We start from the raw sequence: 19,216 nt of genomic DNA on the forward strand, positions 1-19,216 counted from the left end.
AATTTAGATCTAGACCAACATATTTGAATTTAATTAAAACAAAAACAAAAAGATCTCACCGGGTAACAACGATGAATAATTTAAAATGACACTTCTTTCACCTTATTAACCACAAATAATTTGTAAGGAATGTAAGTCTAGCTTAAAGATGAAGTTTAATGCTTCAATTAGGGCTGCAACTAACGATTGTTTTCATTATCGATTATTTAAACGATTAATCGATTAGTTGTTTGGTCAATAAAATGTTGAAAAATATCAATCAGTGTTTCCCAAACCACAAGATGACGTCCTCAAATCTCTTGTTTTGTGCACAAACCAAAGAGATATTCAGTTTATTGTCATTAAGGAACAAAGAAACCAGAAATTTAATTTAATTTAATTTAATAATTATTTGAAGCCGTGCTGCAGAAAAACAGGTCGGAACTAAGGCGCGCGTAGAAAATGTTGACGGAGTGTTTTTGCTGTAACACAATACGTCATTGAATTGGAGCAGGAGCATTATCGACTAGCCGAGCTTGGTAAGTTCAAGTGACACGGGAATTATTCAACATAATATGAAATATTTATAAGGTGATAGTGAAGTATGCTCGGTGGTGAAGCTGAAAGTCTCGTTTTTTCACCATGACACGATGTTCTGCTGCAGGCAGCGGCGACAACAGCTAACCTGAATGCTAACGAAGCTAATGCTAGCCGGGGTTACAGCACACAAGGCACCTGCGTGTCCAGTGACTATTGAGCCAGGCTGCTGTGCTGCAGATTGATCGATACATTGATTATAAACAGCTGTATCTCTAGCCGAGTGTTTCTTTCAAGGCTTACCTTTAGTTGCTAGCATGTAGCTGTCGCCGTTATTTTCCATTAGTGAATCAGCAGGTCCAGTGATGGAACGTAACTAAGTACATTTACTCAAGTACTGTACTTAAGTACAATTTTGAGGTACTTGTACTTTACTTGAGTATTTCCATTTTATGTAACTTTTTACTTCTACTCCACTACATTTTTAGGCAAATATTGTACTTTTTACTCTAGGATTTAGCTGCCAGCTTTAGTTACTTTTCAGGTCGAGATTTAACATAATATATATGATCAATGTAAAGTGATTAGACGTTTTTTTAATTAAATCTTTTAACAGTATATTAAGTAATTAAGTGAGCCCAATCTTTACAAAATTAAAACACTGCATACATTAAATCACCAATACAAATAATGTAATAATATATTTAGAATATATAAAACAATCATAGTGGGTCCATTCTGCATAACCCAAGTACTTTTACTTTTCATACTTTAAGTATATTTTAATGCTGATACTTTTCTACTTTTACTTCAGTAAGATTTGGATGCAGAACTTTTACTTGTAGTGGAGTAATTTACCAGGGTGGTATTAGTACTTTTACTTAAGTAAAGGATCTGAATACTTTTTCCACCACTGAGCAGGTCTATGTGCTAACGAAGCGCTTTATCAACAGTGGTGGAAAAAGTATTCAGATCCTTTACTTAAGTAAAAGTACTAATACCACCCTGGTAAATTACTCCACTACAAGTAAAAGTTCTGCATCCAAATCCTACTGAAGTAAAAGTAGAAAAGTATCAGCATTAAAATATACTTAAAGTATGAAAAGTAAAAGTACTTGGGTTATGCAGAATGGACCCACTATAATAGTTTTATATATTCTAAATATATTATTACATTATTTGTATTGGTGATTTAATGTATGCAGTGTTTTAATTTTGTAAAGATTGGGCTCACTTAATTACTTAATATACTGTTAAAAGATTTAATTAAAAAAACGTCTAATCACTTTACATTGATCATACATATTATGTTAAATCTCGACCTGAAAAGTAACTAAAGCTGGCAGCTAAATCCTAGAGTAAAAAGTACAATATTTGCCTAAAAATGTAGTGGAGTAGAAGTAAAAGTTACATAAAATGGAAATACTCAAGTAAAGTACAAGTACCTCAAAATTGTACTTAAGTACAGTACTTGAGTAAATGTACTTAGTTACGTTCCATCACTGTTTATCAAACACACCTTCATTTTTCATTTCACATCACTGCCCTCCGCTCTGCCATCTCTGTGGTTTTATTGCTGCTTTCTGTGACTAAAAGTTCTTTAAATTGCTATAATTTCACGTACTTGTGATGATTAAAGATGGCCACAAGGGGGCGCCAACACCTCACAAGTTGACTTTGGTCCCATTATAAGATTACGGCATTGAAACACCCATTTAAAAAAAACACTTTTTTTTACATTTCTGGTATTTTTCCCTCACTGCAAAAAAAATATATATCTGCAGCGATATAATTATGGATAATCTTAATTCATTTATGTGGCTACAGCTCTCCTTTTTTTTTTTAATACAACCTTTATTTCACATTCATTTATAGAACATATGCAGCAGTAATAGAAGTAGCAGGGTAAACAATACATTAATAATATTTGAGAAACATCTAAATAAATAGATAAATAGAAAAATGAAAATAATAACAATAGCAGTAACATATATATATATATTTTTTTTTTTTAAATAATAAAAATTATATATATATAATATATTTATATATATTTTATATATATATATATATATATATATATATATATATATATATATATATATATATATTGAAACACCCATTTAAAAAAATACATTTTTTACATTTCTGGTATTTTTCCTCACTGCAAAAAAATATATCTACAGCGATATAATTATGGATAATCTTATATATATATATATATATATATATATATATATATATATATATATATATATATATATATTGCCAGTGGTCACAAGCAAAGACAAATTAAATTGAATCAAAAATAGTGAAGTGGGAACATAATCTCACAGTTTTGATAGCTTTCTTGTTTTTAGCATTAGATATTGACTTGAAGTACATCTCGAGTTCTTCCATAAAAACACAAAAGAAATATTAACTTCCGGTAATATTAACTAGATAACATTATTTTTCAACTGAAATGTTACTCATTTTAAAGCCAAAAAGTACATCTTCCAAGAGGAGCTTGAAGTCACAGGTGATATTATCTAAAATAAATCTGCAAATATCTTGCCACAGTTTACAGGTATATTTACATTTCCAAAACAGATGGATAATAGTCTCAGTATGGGAGTCACATAAGGGACAATTTAGATCTAGACCAACATATTAGAATTTGATTAAAAAAAACATCTCACCGGAAACAACGATGAATAATTTTAAATGACACTTCTTTCACCTTATTAACCACAAATAATTTGTAAGGAATGTAAGTCTAGCTTAAAGATGAAGTTTAATGCTTCAATTAGGGCTGCAACTAACGATCGTTTTCATTATCGATTATTTAAACGATTAATCGATTAGTTGTTTGGTCAATAAAATGTTGAAAAATATCAATCAGTGTTTCCCAAACCACAAGATGACGTCCTCAAATCTCTTGTTTTGTCCACAAACCAAAGAGATATTCAGTTTATTGTAATAAAGGAACAAAGAAACCAGAAATATTCACATTGAAGAAGCTGAAATGGTTATTTTTATTATTGCTGATAGTCAAGAGTAATTTTTTTTGTATTTGGCAACTGAGATTTGCACTTCAAACTACATGTTAGATCTTAAATTATTTATACAGACTAAAAAAAAAATCATATTTTCTATATCTTTTTAAGTATTTCCTAATATCGTCAAGAATATCGTCGTCGCAAAAATAGCCTGAAATATCGTGATATTCTTTTAGGGCCATATCGCCCACCCCTAACTCATGTATTCGATTTATTTATTCTACGTAGAAGAGAATAAATCAATTGAATCCACAGATTCTCAGTATGGCTCCCCGGAGGAAAACCATTCAGCATCGCTGCTATTGACTTCTTCACTTAGAAGTCTATAAGTCCCCTTCAGAAACAGACTTGAAGAAAAACTTTTTTTTGAATGATAGACAAATTGAGGCTTTGTGTTTGTGGCAAGGTTATAACAGTTTTGGATTTTTCATTAGTTTTAGTTTTAATTTCGTTGTGAATTTTTGTTTTCAAATTCAGTTAGTTTTAGTTAGTTTTAAGAGTGAGTTTTCTAGTTTTAGTTTAGTTATTATTTTTTGAAAATGCTTAGTTTTTGTTTAGTTTTTATTAGTTTTATTGTTAGTTTTTTTGTAATGGGCTATGTGTTGGGTGCCAGATTCAAAGAGGTCATAATAAATTTTGCCTTTATTTCCATTGGTTTATCATCTCAGCCCCAATAAGGTTATTAACTGTTTTGATTTTGGTTCTAGTGTAAACATCCCAGTCTCAGTAAACATATTCACCATGTGTTGCATGTTCAAATAGAAACACTGAATTATGAATGAAAAAAGTTGACAAAAACGAAAACTAAGGACATTTTCAGTATAATTTTAGTTAGTTTTAGTTCGTTTTGTAACCACAAAATACAGTTTCAGTTAGTTATCGTTTTTTTAAAAACTCTAGTTTTTATTTTTATTTCAGTTAACAAAAATGTTTTTTCAATTCTAGTTTTCGTTATTTCGTTAGTTTTCGTTAACTATAATAACCTTGGTTTGTGCGTAGGTCAGTTGTAATGGAAGGGGGCGGGGCAGCAGGCGTCGACCTCAGCAGGAAGTTTGTGTCGGAAACTGAGCTCGATGAGAAGAGGAAAAAGAGACAGGAGGAATGGGAGAAAGTGAGGAAACCAGACGATCCAGAGGGTGAGAAGAACAGCACACGGATTTACACACAGATCCCAAACTTGTAAAATACATACAGCTGTGCATACATCCACATATTTGTTTGTTTGTTGAATTCCACAGAGGCCCCAGAGGAGAAATATGACCCACGTTCCCTCTTTGAGCGATTGCAGGAGCAGAAAGACAAGAAACAAGAGGAATTTGAGGAGCAGTTCAAATTCAGTGAGTCTTCTTTGTTATTTAGACTTTAAATCTATTTTTCCTCAAGGTTGAATCAAACAGCCAGTGGCTATGTGCTATAAAGATCACCAGTCATGATGTGTTTTCAGCAGGAACCATAAGTCATATTAAATGCTAAATAGTTATATATACAGTACAGGCCAAAAGTTTGGACACACACCTTCTCATTCAATGCGTTTCCTTTATTTTCATGACTATTTACATTGTAGATTCATCAAAACTATTAATGAACACGTGTGGAATTATGTACTTAACAAAAAAGTGTGAAATAACTGAAAACATGTCTTATATTCTAGTAAGCAAAGGGTGGTTACTTTGAGGAATCTAAAATACAAGACATGTTTTCAGTTATTTCACACTTTTTTGTTAAGTACATAATTCCACATGTGTTCATTCATAGTTTTGATGCCTTCAGTGAGAATCTACAATGTAAATAGTCATGAAAATAAAGAAAAACGCATTGAATGAGAAGGTGTGTCCAAACTTTTGGCCTGTACTGTATATATATATATATATATATATATATATATATATATATATATATATATACACACATATATATATATATATATATATATATATATATGTGTGTGTGTATATATATATATATATATATATATATACCTGAAGATTAAGTTGAGATGCAGTTCAGCACTGTGTGTCCAGTTTTACATAAGTCTGTGATAAAAATGAGTTAATGAATAAAATAATGAATTAATTAAATTTGCAAAAGTGTAGTGAGGCTTTCAACATTATGAATGGAGGATATGAAGGTGGTTCCAGTGCCCATTTATATGTCACGGGTTGTTGCACAACCTTATACGCTTATAAACGCTTATAAACATACAATATATAACTAAATAGTGCAGACGGGCAAAATCAAATTTCATATAAAAAACACATCAATGTCATTAATTTATTAAATAAAAATTAAATAAAAATCGTATGCCTCTTTTCTATTTGCATCCTTCTGATTTAAATATCAAAATAAACTTTTTCAACAGGTTAATACATTTAAAAATAAAATAACAATAATAAATCTAGTATTAGCTGTAAATGCGCCGTATAATACCAGCGGGTCAGCTTTTATAGTACAATAATTATATAATAATTTGATATTGGCTCGCGGGCCAAATAAAATTACACTGCGGGCCAAATTTGACCCGCGGGCCAGAGTTTGACACCCCTGGACTAGACTGCCCTACAAAGTCTAACTGCAGTAACTACGCAAAAGGTAAAACTGAGAAAAACTGCTTTAAAGATTTTAAACGTGTTCTAACTGGCCAGCCAATGGGTAGATAAGTGATATGACACTTATTTCCACATGTATTGATGTAATTTTTATGCTCAAAATCATGATGATTTATTTGACCTTTGACCCCAAAACGTAGTTACTGCATCGCTGTAAAAGGTTCTAATAGTAATATAGAAACAGAGTGCAGTAACTACAATGTTGTCGTCTTCTTTCAGCTTCTATATTTTGTTTTCAGTGAATAAACATTTTCAAATTGATTTTGTTATCAGTGTATTTAAGTGTGTAATATAATTGTATCTCACTTTTTTTTTGCTTCACCACTATCTATATAATAATTTCCCTTTCAAATAAACGTATAATTTCTATTATTTTTATGTTTAAATTAGTTTATATATCCAAAGCAGACTGTGGTAAGTGCAATTACTGCTTGGTTTTGAGTTGGATTTTGTGGTTTTTATATAATTATTTCTCTGAAATAAAACAAAATTGAAATCTAAAACTTTGTCGCAAGATAAAACAGACATCAAGGAGTTCATTTTTAGTTATAACTCAATTTTGACCAAAAATGTAGTTACTGCAGTTAGACTTTGTAGGGCAGTAGTGGTTCACAATATTTTTGTTTTTTTGACCCCAGAAATGTAATGAATGCCTTAATAAGTTTAAGATCAGATGGCAGATTTGCAGCTATGCAAAGCCATCGGTGTCATGATGATGCTTTTAGTAAAGAGACAACTTGGGAAGAATCTCTCAATTCAAACATTTTCTCACATAAAATGTCACGGTGTAAGTTCATCTGCTACATGTGGTAAACGTACACACACTTTATTGTTTTTAATCATGAAGATTTGCTAGATTTTTTTTCACATGAAGGTCGTTTGTGTGTGGATTTAAAAACAGACTTGTATGGTTTGTTTTCTTAAAAAAAATGCATCACTTTACAACCATGTGTTGAGAGCGTGTTTGTTTCCATGGCGACAGGGAACATGGTGAGGGGATTGGACGAGGAAGAGTCCAGCTTCCTGGACGAGGTCTCCCGGCAACAGTGCCTGGTGGAGAAGCAGCGCAGAGACGAGGAGAAACAGGAACTGCTGGAATACAGAATATCCTTTATCACATGATGCTTTCTATAAAAGAAAAACAAAGTGAGAGTTTGCAGGTTTAAAATAAGCACAAACGTGTCGTTGAAGTCACTGCATTTGCATTTCATGCTTCTACTTTATATTGTCCGTTAAGCCCCGCAAAGCTGTGTTCTTATTATTTGAGTTTATCTTGTGGTATAGTACCTCTTCTCTAGACCAGCTGTTCTCAACCTTGGGGTCGGGACCCCAATTGGGGTCGCGAGATGATTTCTGGGGGTCGCCAAATCATTTTGGAAGTCAGCTCTGTCTCCACTGTGTTAAAGTGTTCATGTGTTTTAGTCTTTTGGGTCATTTAATGTCTTTTTTTGGTCATTTTCTGTCTTTCTTTTTGGTCATTTTCTGTCTTTTTTTGATCATTTTGTGTCTTTTTTTTGTCATTTTGTGGTCATTTTGTGTCTTTTCTGGTCATTTTGTGTCCTTTTTTTGGTAATTTTCTGTCTTTTTATGGTCATTTTCTGTCTTTTTTGGTCATTTTGTTTCCTTTTTTGGTCATTTTGTAACTTTTTTGTCTTTTTTGGTCATTTTGTGTCTTTTTTTGTCATTTTGTGGGCATTTCGTGTCTTTTCTGGTCAGTTTGTGCCCTTTTTTGGTCATTTTCTGGTCATTTTCTGTCTTTTCTGGTCATTTTGTATCTTTTTTGTCTTTTTTTGGTCATTTTGTGTCTTTTTTTGTCATTTTGTGGTCATTTTGTGTCTTTTCTGGTCATTTTGTGTCCTTTTTTCGGTCATTTTCTGTCTTTTTATGGTAATTTTCTGTCTTTTTTGGTCATTTTGTTTCCTTTTTTTGGTCATTTTCTGTCTTTTTTGGTCATTTTGTTTCTTTTTTGGGTGATCTGAACTGTGCGTGTGAGATTGTGTTCAGTGAGCGGGGGTCGCGGACAACATGCATGTTAAATTGGGGGTCGCGACTCAAAAAGGTTGAGAACTACTGCTTTAGACTTTCCTGTGTGCTTCATTGGGCCAGTCAGTTAGTGTTAGTGTTGATGCAGTTACCACTTCTTACTGGTAGATTTTTTTTTTACTTGGGAGTATTGGAGGTCGACTATGGGCCTTTATACACAAAATATTGAATCAAAGGGCAGATAAGATGCACTTCTGTACCACTGTTCTCTTTAATGTCTTGTGCAAGCACACTTTTATAATTTGATGCAAAATTAAACGGATGAAAGAAAGTAAATCTTGGGATTTTATGAGGCTGGTGTATAACCAGGCAGCTATTATACATAATTAATTAACAAAACCATAAATGGTGAATATCAATCAGGTAAATTATATTCATCAATGTGCTTCTGTATCTCCCTGAGCGAGGCACTGAAGCTGTTTTCAACAGTTGAAGGACATCCATGTTGCTAATATAGAAGAAGACTCTCGGGACATAAATGATAAGCAGCTTTACGTGTGTTGGCAGAGACAGAAACCGCTCTAACGTAGTCAAGCTGCTGCTGCCGGGTCCATCATGCTCTCATTCTACATACAAACACCTTCTACACGTATCCATCCTCATGAGTAATACCAGCACTATGCTCTACACAAATTATATTCAAATCCAAACATTCACACTTCGATCTGCCGTAGGTTTCTGGATAAAATATACATACGCTACTGGTCAAAAGTTTTAGAACACCCCAATTTTTCCAGTTTTTTATTGAAATTCAAGCAGTTCAAGTCAAATGAACAGCTTGAAAGGGTACAAAGGTAAGTGGTGAACTGCCAGAGGTAAATAAAAAAAGGTAAGCTTAACCAAAACTGGAAAATAATGTACATTTCAGAATTATACAAGTAGGCCTTTTTCAGGGAACAAGAAATGGGTTAACAACTTAACTCTATGGAGTCTTGGGCTATTTTGTCCATCTTTTCATGTCTTTTTTTAGTCATTTTGTGTCATTTTTTGGTCATTTTGTGTCTTTTTTTGTCATTTTGTGTCCTTTTTTTTGGGTCATTTTGTGTCTTTTTTTAGTCCTTTAGTCCAACATAAAATGTGATTTTGAATCTTTTTTTAACTTTCAAAACACTATCATGCTCAATAAAGAATTTTAAATGTTGCAAATGTGCATTAATTTCAGAGTACACTGAGACATTAAACTGCATCATTTTCAATAAAATTCTGTAGTGTAGTGTATGTATATATATATATATATATATATATATATATACACACTAAAGGTTAGTCCTTTAGTCCAACAAAAAATGTGATTTTGAATCGAATGAAAAAGACACAAGATGACAAAAAAAAAAAAGACACAAAATGACCAAAAAAAGACAACAGAAGACACAAAATGACTTACAAAGACATGAAAAGAATTAAAAAATGGACAAAATAGCCCAAGACTCCATAGAGTTAAGTTGTTAACCCATTTCTTGTTCCCTGAAAAAGGCCTACTTGTATAATTCTGAAATGTACATTATCTTTCAGTTTTGGTTAAGCTTACCTTTTTTTATTTACCTCTGGCAGTTCACCACTTACCTTTGTACCCTTTCAAGCTGTTCATTTGACTTGAACTGCTTGAATTTCAATAAAAAACTGGAAAAATTGGGGTGTTCTAAAACTTTTGACCAGTAGTGTATATATATATATATTCTTATCGATCGACCTGTGTATTAACAACAGCAGCCAGTACACTCCAGGCCCCTTTTTCAGCCCGGGAGTTTCATGCCTCACGACCTATTCTACTGAAATAATATAAATATAACCTTAGTACATAAATCTGCAATAGTCACTATTCTCCCCAGCCTTGTTATGTGTGTTATTATTCACACTTCTTTCTGAATCCCTATGAAACTCTCTTGACCCTGCATTTAAACACAATAAAAAGCAATCTGTGAGGCTTTAACACATTTGACATGGAAAACATGTTTTCAATCCAATCCAATCCACTTTATTTATATAAAGCACAATTTTAGCAAACACTAGGTTCCCAAAGTGCTGCACAAACAATAAATACATAACACAATACAAAGAGATGTAGTAAACAATAGAACAGTAAGATGCAATAAGATAAAATAAATTAAAAATGGGATAAAAATAAATAAAATGTAAAATGTACTGCCCGCACAAAATAAAATATGCATGAATACAATAACAACAAAAAATCATAAAATCAACATAAAATCAAATCAAAATTGTTTTGAGCAAAACAATTCATATTTTAAGAAATCAATATAACCGCAGTGCTTTTATTTTGAAAAAAATAGCAAACATTATCATTAGCACTAGAGCTAACAAGCACTTTTACTATAGTTAAGACAACAAATATAGCCACTAATATATATGACAGAATAAAATAAACTCTAACAAACCTTGTGTCCTGTCAGTCGTCCACTATAGAAGCCTTTTGATACTTTATATCAACTTTATATGAATTACTACGCACTCGTTATTATTTGCCGTTCGTTTTTTCATTTAACCGTTCTACCTGTTATTTCCTGTCACTACCTTTCAAAATTAAAGCACCCGTTTTACACTGGACGACACCTTTTCAAAATAAAAGCATCACAACATCGTAAAGCACCTTGAAAATGTACAAACATGAAAAAACAAGCTATAATACAAAAACATAAATAGGAACCTTGCTAAAGGTCATTTACAGTTGTGTTTAAAATAAATGGAATAGTGATATAGTGATTGGAGTATTTACTACTTTTTACTGCTATACTTGATTTACTCCACATTAACAGTCTCATCATAACATGTGTTCCTATCAGTAGCAGCTCAAAACCAGATAATTTACTGTATTTTTATAAAGCGATTACATTAATATTGAGCAGAATTTAGTTCAGAGTTTTGGTCCGGCCCCTGCAACCTTCGTGGTATTGGTCATGAGGCCCCTTGGGGAAATTAATTGCCCACCCCTGCTCCAAAGGAACCATACTCCATTGACAAAAACAGCAATTTTACCTCTCAGAACACAAGAGTAACTGGTCTAATACCCCCACCTCTTTCTGTTAGTTTGTTTAGGTCCAACTGTATTCGCTAGCTATGTAGGAAGATGGCATTTCCATTCTTAATCCTGCCTACTAAGCGCTTATTGGCTTACTGTTTCTCCAACTGGATGAAGCAGCCATGAGTGGGTGCAGTCGCTGAACAAATCTTAGATGTGGGCAGCAGGTCAGAGGTCTGGAACCAGCCGATTTTGTTTGCCAAGTTCCATCTGCATCATTTTGCAGCTTTACATAACCTCAAATTTTAGCCCATTATAGAAGCATAATAATATTGTTTACATGTCATGTATTAAGGACGGAGCACTTAATTTGTACTATACATCACAGTGCAGATATGAAACCATTTGGAAATTTTGCATATTTAAATACATATCCAATAGTTTTTGTTTTATTTGTTGCTGTGCTTTTCATCTGTCACTCTCTTTGTCTTTGCGGACAGACCGGTTTCTGACAGACAGGTTTGTCTGCAGATGAAGAAGAGGAATGGGTTGTCGTGGAAACTGTATCATAGGCTGGTAACTACGGTGACCATTTAAAGCAGTTGCTGCGAAACAAAGTACACGCACACACAAAGGTGCAGACCTTAGGTAATGCAGTGAAAACTCATAACTGCTTGTATGTACCTCACGTCTATCTAATGCAGCTATTCTCAACCTTGGGGTCGGGACCCCAATTGGGCTCGCGAGATGATTTCTGGGGGTCGCCAAATCATTTTGGAAGTCAGCTCTGTCTCCACTGTGTTAAAGTGTTCATGTGTTAATGTGTTTTAGTCTTTTTGGTCATTTTGTGTCTTTTTTTGGTCATTTCGGGGGGGTTTGGTCATTTTGTGTCTTTTTTGATCATTTTGTTTCCTTTCTTGGTCATTTTGTGTCTTTTCTTAGTCATTTTGTGTCTTTTTTTAGTCATTGTGTTTCTTTTCCGTGTCATTTTGTGTATTTTTTTGGTCATTTTGTGTCTTTTTTGATCATTTTGTGGTCAATTTGTGTCTTTTTTTGGTCATTTTGTTTCCTTTTTTGGTCTTTTTGTGTCTTTTCTTAGTCATTTTGTGTCTTCTTTTGTCATCTTGTGTCTTTTGGTCATTTTGTGTCTTTTGGTCATTTTGTGTCTTTATTTTTGGTCATTTTGTTTCTTTTCTGCGTCATTTTCTGTCTTTTTTGGTCATTTTGTTTCCTTTTTTTGGTCATTTTGTGTCTTTTTAGTCATTTTCTGTCTTTTTGTGGTCATTTTGTTTCCTTTTTTTTGGTCATTTTGTGTCTTTTCTTGGTCATTTTCTGTCTTTTTTGGTCATTTTATTTCCTTTTTTTGGTCATTTTGTGTCTTTTTGTGTTCTTTTTTGGGTGATCTGAACTGTGCGTGTGAGATTGTGTTCAGTGAGCGGGGGTCGCGGACAACATGCATGTTAAATTGGGGGTCACGACTCAAAAAGGTTGAGAACTACTGATCTAATGTCCCTCTCTGTCTGCTGTCCCTCGTCCATCTGTCCCGTTTGTCTTTCTCTCTCTCTGTGCTTTGTCTCTCTGTGTCTCTTAGTCCATTTCCCTCTGTCTCTGCGTCTCGACCTGATTTCACGTCTCCTGAGCTCTCTCCATCTCCTGCTCTTCTTTTAGGCTTTATATCTGTGTCACATCTCTCTCTCTGCATGAGTGCTTGTTTTAGCCTCTCGGAACTGTGTCGCTTTTTCCAGCGCACCGATGGAGAGACGTAATGGCTCCTCCTGAAGGGACGACTTAATGTCTAAATGTAACTTGTTGACTGCTGCCGAATGGGTCGTGCATTTCAACTTGCCCCTGGGTCGTACTCTGTATTCCCTTTCCAATGCTCCATTATGGTTCATTCACCTTAACCCCACACCGGCACAGCGCTCTAGTGAAGCAAGCGTCCACTGAAAGCCGCAAAGAGCCTGAAAAAAAGGTGGCACCTAAACATTCAGGGCCGGAGCAAAGGACCAGCCACCTGTCTCAGGCCCATTTATTGGCTGGAGCTGTCAAGAGACGCAGGTCGGTTCACAGATGTACATCAACATTATCATTCGTTTGAAAATGTTTTTGTTTATCTGACAAATTTATGACCAATGTTCACTGTCCTTTGGTTTAGTTTTGAACTTTACCAACTGCTCAGGGATTTATCTTTTTCTTAAGCTGCTAAGTGCTCTACTACGATCATTATCTAGTAGCTAACATGAGGTTGGGTAGATAGTGTTGTTCTGTCAGAGTTTTTTTTTTGCTGGAAACCGATTCCTGCTGTTGTAAACTGAAGGTTCAGCCATGTCTGTTGGCCACCTGCTGAAAGCTTGAGTAAGGAAACCTTGAAGTCATTTTTATTCTCACAATACTCTGTATTATAGAACCTGGTCTCACAGGAATCCGTGGAATAGCCACGGAATCACTCAAATTTCCGTGAAACTGACACAGATTTCACTACAATGCAAGTTAATGACAGTCATATTCCGTGGATATTTGTTCCTATTGGTTTGTTCCAAGTCACGTGACTTTCAAGGTCCCAGCGGTCAGAACAAAAAACATGGCGGACAGTTCTCTCATTTTTAGTGAAAAAATCAATATTTTCACTTAGTTTCTGCATAAAAATGGATCTTGATCACATTTCTAGCGAGAAATATATGTTTTATTTTCTAAATATTCACTCAGTGAATGTACATAATCACTTTGTATGTTGGAATAGCCACGGGATATGTGATCAAAATCCATTTTTATGCAGAAACAAAGTCAAAATATAGATTTTTTCACTAAAAATGAGAGAACTGTCCGCCATGTTTTTTGTTCTGAACGCCGGGACCTTGAAAATTACACGACTTGGAACAAACCAATAGCCACGGGTTATGACTGTCATTAACTTGCATTGTAGTGAAATCCGTGTCAGTTTCACGGAAATTTGAGTGATTCCGTGGCTATTCCACGGATTTTGAGTTAACCCATTGAAGCCTAAAACGCCTGTAAAAACTGCCTGTAAAACCTCTGGGCGATTTTAAAATAAGCCCCTAAAACCTGAAGTTTTTCTGGAAATTCAACAGAAGTGTCAACGCTTCTACTAAATAATAGATTTTTTTTAGAAATTAAATTCAAAAAGTATCTGAGAGCTTATACAAATACTACAAAACGACGTATCCGCTTTCCAGGCTTCAATGGGTTAAGCGAATCTGTGGCTATTCCACGGATTTTGAGTTAAGCGAATCCGTGGCTATTTCACGGATTCCTGTGAGACCAGGTTGGTATTATAAGCCTACACCTCCAGCTTCAGTTCAATCACAAAACCAAAACAATGAGCTGATAGAAGTTAAAGTGGTCCAGAGAGCTGAGAGGAAGTCTGGAATCCTCTGTGGGTTTGTCACTCCAAGAACTATATTCACTCTGAATCATTTGACCCATTATCAGCATGAAAGCCTCGATTAGAGCAGCGTTCAATCCTCACAATCTCTCTGTTCTCTCGCCCAGTTCCTCCCAGTCGTCAGACACCAGTAAGAAACAGAAGGTGGAAATCACAACGACATCAACGACAGGAAACGGAGACCGACACACAGGTGGGCCGCAGCCTGGGGCTGAGAAGGCATGTCCGTCTGAAGTGGGTAGAAATTGAGTTGTGCACCTCTTTGACAATTCCTGAAATTGCTAAATGATCTGATAGAACCATCAGAGCAGAAAACCTGTATACAGCTCACTGCCTGTGATTGGATAATGCCCAGAATGCATACATGGAGCGTGCGTTTTCCTTCTTCTACATGCAGAGCTGGAATTACTTTTATAATTGGAAAGGAACTGACCCTCTTTGGAAGTGGAATTGGTGTTCCTCATAATGGAAACCTAAGAAACTCACACAGAAGCCAAGCTAAACTTGATTCTCCTGAACGCCCAGGGCGAGATAGACGTCGTTTCACACTTGAGTTAGTTACTCAGTGCTGCCAGTACGCTGTATTAACCCTTTGATGCCCAACATGGGTCAAAAATGACCCGCATTCATTTCCCATGTTATTTATTGTTTGCTGTGTGTTTCTGTGCTCTATCATTTGATATCAACTTATTTTATGATTGAATATAATGATAAATATAATGATCTAAATATTCTTTAAATATCTTGTTTTTGATAACAACAGATCATTATTTCCACCAGCTTCTCATAATTTATGAAGAAGTATTATCACATAGCTAACTACTTGGCTAAGTCGCTTGCTAAGCTAACTATTTAGCCAAGAAGTTAGCTAAGTAGTTAGCTTAGCAAGCTACTTAGCTAAATACTTAGCCAAGAAGTTAGCTAAGAAATTAGCTTAACAACCTACTTAGCTAAATACTTAGCCAAGAAGTTAGCTAAGAAATTAGCTTAACAACCTACTTAGCTAAATACTTAGCCAAGAAGTTAGCTAAGTAGTTAGCCTAGCAAGCTACTTCGCTAAAAAATGGATATGGGACATTTTTCACCCATGTTGTGTATTAGAAGAGTAGTGACAGAAAAAGGGATTTTATTCAAAAATGAATAAAGGAAAACATAAAAATTAGGATGTATGATGATCAAAAACAAACTAATTGAGGAAAACCTGGAATACTGAATGACGAAAATAATTTATTGCAAAGATATAGAACATACAAACTCTGTCGGGTCACTTTAGACCATGTTGTGCATCAAAGGGTTAAGGAATCATGTTCAAACAACAGAGCTCAGGGTTCACATCCCTTAGCATGCTGTGGTTTAAACCCTGGTTCATATAAAAGGTCTTGATGATTCACAGTAGATCACGCTGGCCGGTTGCTGCCAGTGAAGAATGGCAGTTAAGCTATATAAAGTATGAGCCTGTGTGAATTGTCATTTGCATTCATTTAAAACACAAAAAAGCTCATTTTCCCAACTTCAGAAAAATATATAGCTTTTTAAGATCTAGCAAATAGTTTCCTGCCCTCTTAATTTTTTTTCTTTGCCTCATGCGTTGTTTCCTACGGTGGCCCTGAAGTGCAAATCACAACGGCAAATCAAAAAACAACGACAAATCAAAAAACAACGACAAATCAAAAAACAACGTCAAATCATCGTCACTGATTGGACTGGTGGTCCGTAGTCACCAGTCCAATCAGTGACTGATTTGTTGTTGTGTTTTTTGATTTGTCATTGTGTTTTCTGATTTGTTGTTTTTTGATTTGTCGTTGTGTTTTCTGATTTGTTGTTGTGTTTTCTGATTTGTCGTTGTGTTTTTTGATTTGTCAGTGTTTTCTGATTTGTTGTTTTTTGATTTGTTGGTGTGTTTTCTTATTTGTTGTTTTTTGATTTGTTGGTGTGTTTTCTTATTTGTTGTTTTTTGATTTGTTGGTGTGTTTTCTTATTTGTTGTTGTGTTTTTTGATTTGTCAGTGTTTTCTGATTTGTTGTTTTTTGATTTGTTGGTGTTTTCTTATTTGTTGTTGTGTTTTTTGATTTGTCAGTGTTTTCTGATTTGTTGTTTTTTGATTTGTTGTTGTGTTTTTTGATTTGTCGTTGTGTTTTCTGATTTGTTGTTTTTTGATTTGTTGTGTTTTCTGATTTGTCGTTGTGTTTTTTGATTTGTCATTGTGTTTTCTGATTTGTTGTTTTTTTATTTGTTGTTGTGTTTTTTGATTTGTTGTGTTTTCTGATTTGCCATTGTGTTTTCTGATTTGTTGTTTTCTGATTTGTCATTGTGTTTTTTGATTTGTTGTTCTGTTTTTTGATTTGTCGTGTTTTCTGATTTGTTGTTTTCTGATTTGTCGTGTTTTTTGATTTGTCGTTGTGTTTTCTGATTTGCCGTTGTGATTTACACTTCAGGGCCACCGTAGTTTTCTGCATGTTAAAGCTGTGAATCTGACAGTTTGTTGTGCTGTTCAGAACAGGAGGATGGAGCAGGAGGAGGAGGAGCGGGCGGAGCTGAAAATAAAGAAACAGTCCCCAGCCTGACGGCGAAGACCCCCCCGGCCCCCCCGAGCTCCGGTCAAGGCGTGTTACACCTGCCGTCAGCAGCCGTGTGCGTCGGCGTTTTACCGGGACTCTGGGTTTATTCTGGCAGCAGCGACTCTGACAGCAGCTCGGACAGCGAAGGTAGCGTGGACGCAATCATGTTGCCGTACCCCCGGCACAGCAGGGCCTACAGATAGACACACACACACACACACACACACACACACACACACGCACACTCACACACTCTTGTACTTCTATCTTTGTGAGGACCCTCATTGGAACAGTGAATTCCCTTGCAAGGTTATAATAGTTTGGGATTTTTCATTAGTTTCAGTTTTCATTGGATTGTGAATTTTTGTTTTCAAATTCAGTTAGTTTTAATGAGTTTTTAGAGTGAGTTTGCTAGTTTTAGTTTCGTATTTATTTATTTTTTCACAGTAAACAGTCACAGTAAATTTTGCCTTTATTTCCTTTGTGTGATCCATCTTCATTATGTATGGAAAAAATGGACAAAGATGAAAACGAAGGACATTTTCACTCTAATTTTAGTTAGTTTTGTAACCACACAATACAGTTTCAGTTAATTATCATTATCATGGAACCTTTAACCCTTAAAACAAAGTCTGAAATCTCAAAAAAGCCTTTAAAGAAGTGAGGACCGGCCGAAATGTCCTCACTTTGCGAAAATGTCCTCACTCTGTTGGTTAAAAACGTGTTCTGGTCCTCACTATGTAGGAAGTACAAGAACACACACACACACACACACACACACACACACCAGGAAGTAAGTTTGCATGCATTCAGAATGGTAAGAAAACAGTCAGAAAAGGTATCGTCACAGGATATGCACACACACAGACAGATTTAAAGGTTACACACACACACTCACACACACACAGACACACACACACACACACAGCACAGAGTCTATAAAGGTATACCTGCAGGCCACACACACATTCATATCATGTTAGAGTCATACACTGGCAACACACACACACAAACACACCTAGGAAACATTTCAGTATTCTTGTTGTTTTCACAGCTGTGAGTTGAACTGTTGCTCTTTGTCATCAGACAAAGTTCAGCCGAGTACTATCATCGTAATTAGACTAAGACCAATTTAAACTCTGAACTAAATCGTTGTATCTATCTGTGGTTTTTGCTATTGTGGCACTCAAACATGATACCTCCACCCTTCCTTCCCTCAATCACATCTCACGCAGTTTAAGCCGAGCAACCAATCCCGCACTGCCTATCCCGACGACATCCTGCCCCCCCCTACACCCAACCCTACTCCCCACCCAAGCCACAGCGACTGCAAGCTGTGCTGCTGGCTGAGGGAACAGTGATTGACAGCTGTGGAGCAAGGAGGAGACTGCTTAGACTGTGTCAAATGACTCACACCGTTTAGCTAACCGCAGCAGAGGAGAGAGAGCCAGGGCAGGAAACGCTTCGCTCTCCGTTTGGGTTAAACGCAAAAGTCTGAATGGTTTGGAAAAATCATGTTTTTATTTTTGTGATGTAATGTGTTTTTCTCTTCAGTAGTTTGTTTTAAAGTTCCATTGTGCTGGAAAGATGCTGGACTGTTTGCTGCTGTCTCAGGCGTTTGTGAGGAGTTTTGTTTTGTTGGTCAAAGTCTGAGCAGAGAGAAATAAAGAGCTTTCCCTTGTGATCTGTGTTTACGGTGTGTATTTGTGTGTGTGTGCGCATCAATTCAGATTTCAGATTTCAGATTTGACTTTATTAATCCCACAGTGGGGAAATTTCTTTGTTACAGCCGCAAAGTTTCCAACATGATCTCACAGAAATCCGTGAAATAGCCACGGAATCGCTCAAATTTCCGTGAAACTGACCAGGATTTTGCTACAATGCAAGTTAATGCCAGTCATATCCCGTGGCTATTCCAACATACAAAGTGATTATGTACATTCACTGAGTGAATATTTAGAAAATAAAACATATATTTCTCACTAGAAATGTGATCAAAATCCATTTTTATGCAGAAACTAAGTCAAAATATTGATTTTTCACTAAAAATGAGAGAACTGTCCGCCATGTTT

General features: G+C 35.3%; 1 protein-coding gene across 1 annotated transcript; it reads left to right on the forward strand.

Moving 5' to 3' along the window:
• The first annotated feature begins 454 nt into the window (after positions 1-454).
• psme3ip1 (proteasome activator subunit 3 interacting protein 1) lies at positions 455-18,828 on the forward strand. Its single transcript, XM_059336039.1, has 8 exons — positions 455-518; positions 4,557-4,693; positions 4,796-4,894; positions 7,146-7,267; positions 13,102-13,241; positions 14,694-14,779; positions 17,082-17,291; positions 18,380-18,828. Exons 2-8 carry the CDS (start codon positions 4,567-4,569, stop codon positions 18,382-18,384), a joined length of 789 nt encoding a protein of 262 aa, XP_059192022.1. The 5' UTR covers positions 455-518; positions 4,557-4,566; the 3' UTR covers positions 18,385-18,828.
• The last annotated feature ends 388 nt before the right edge of the window (positions 18,829-19,216 follow it).

Source organism: Centropristis striata, chromosome 6 (genome assembly GCF_030273125.1).
Source record: "Centropristis striata isolate RG_2023a ecotype Rhode Island chromosome 6, C.striata_1.0, whole genome shotgun sequence".
Taxonomy (NCBI): Eukaryota; Metazoa; Chordata; class Actinopteri; order Perciformes; family Serranidae; genus Centropristis; species Centropristis striata.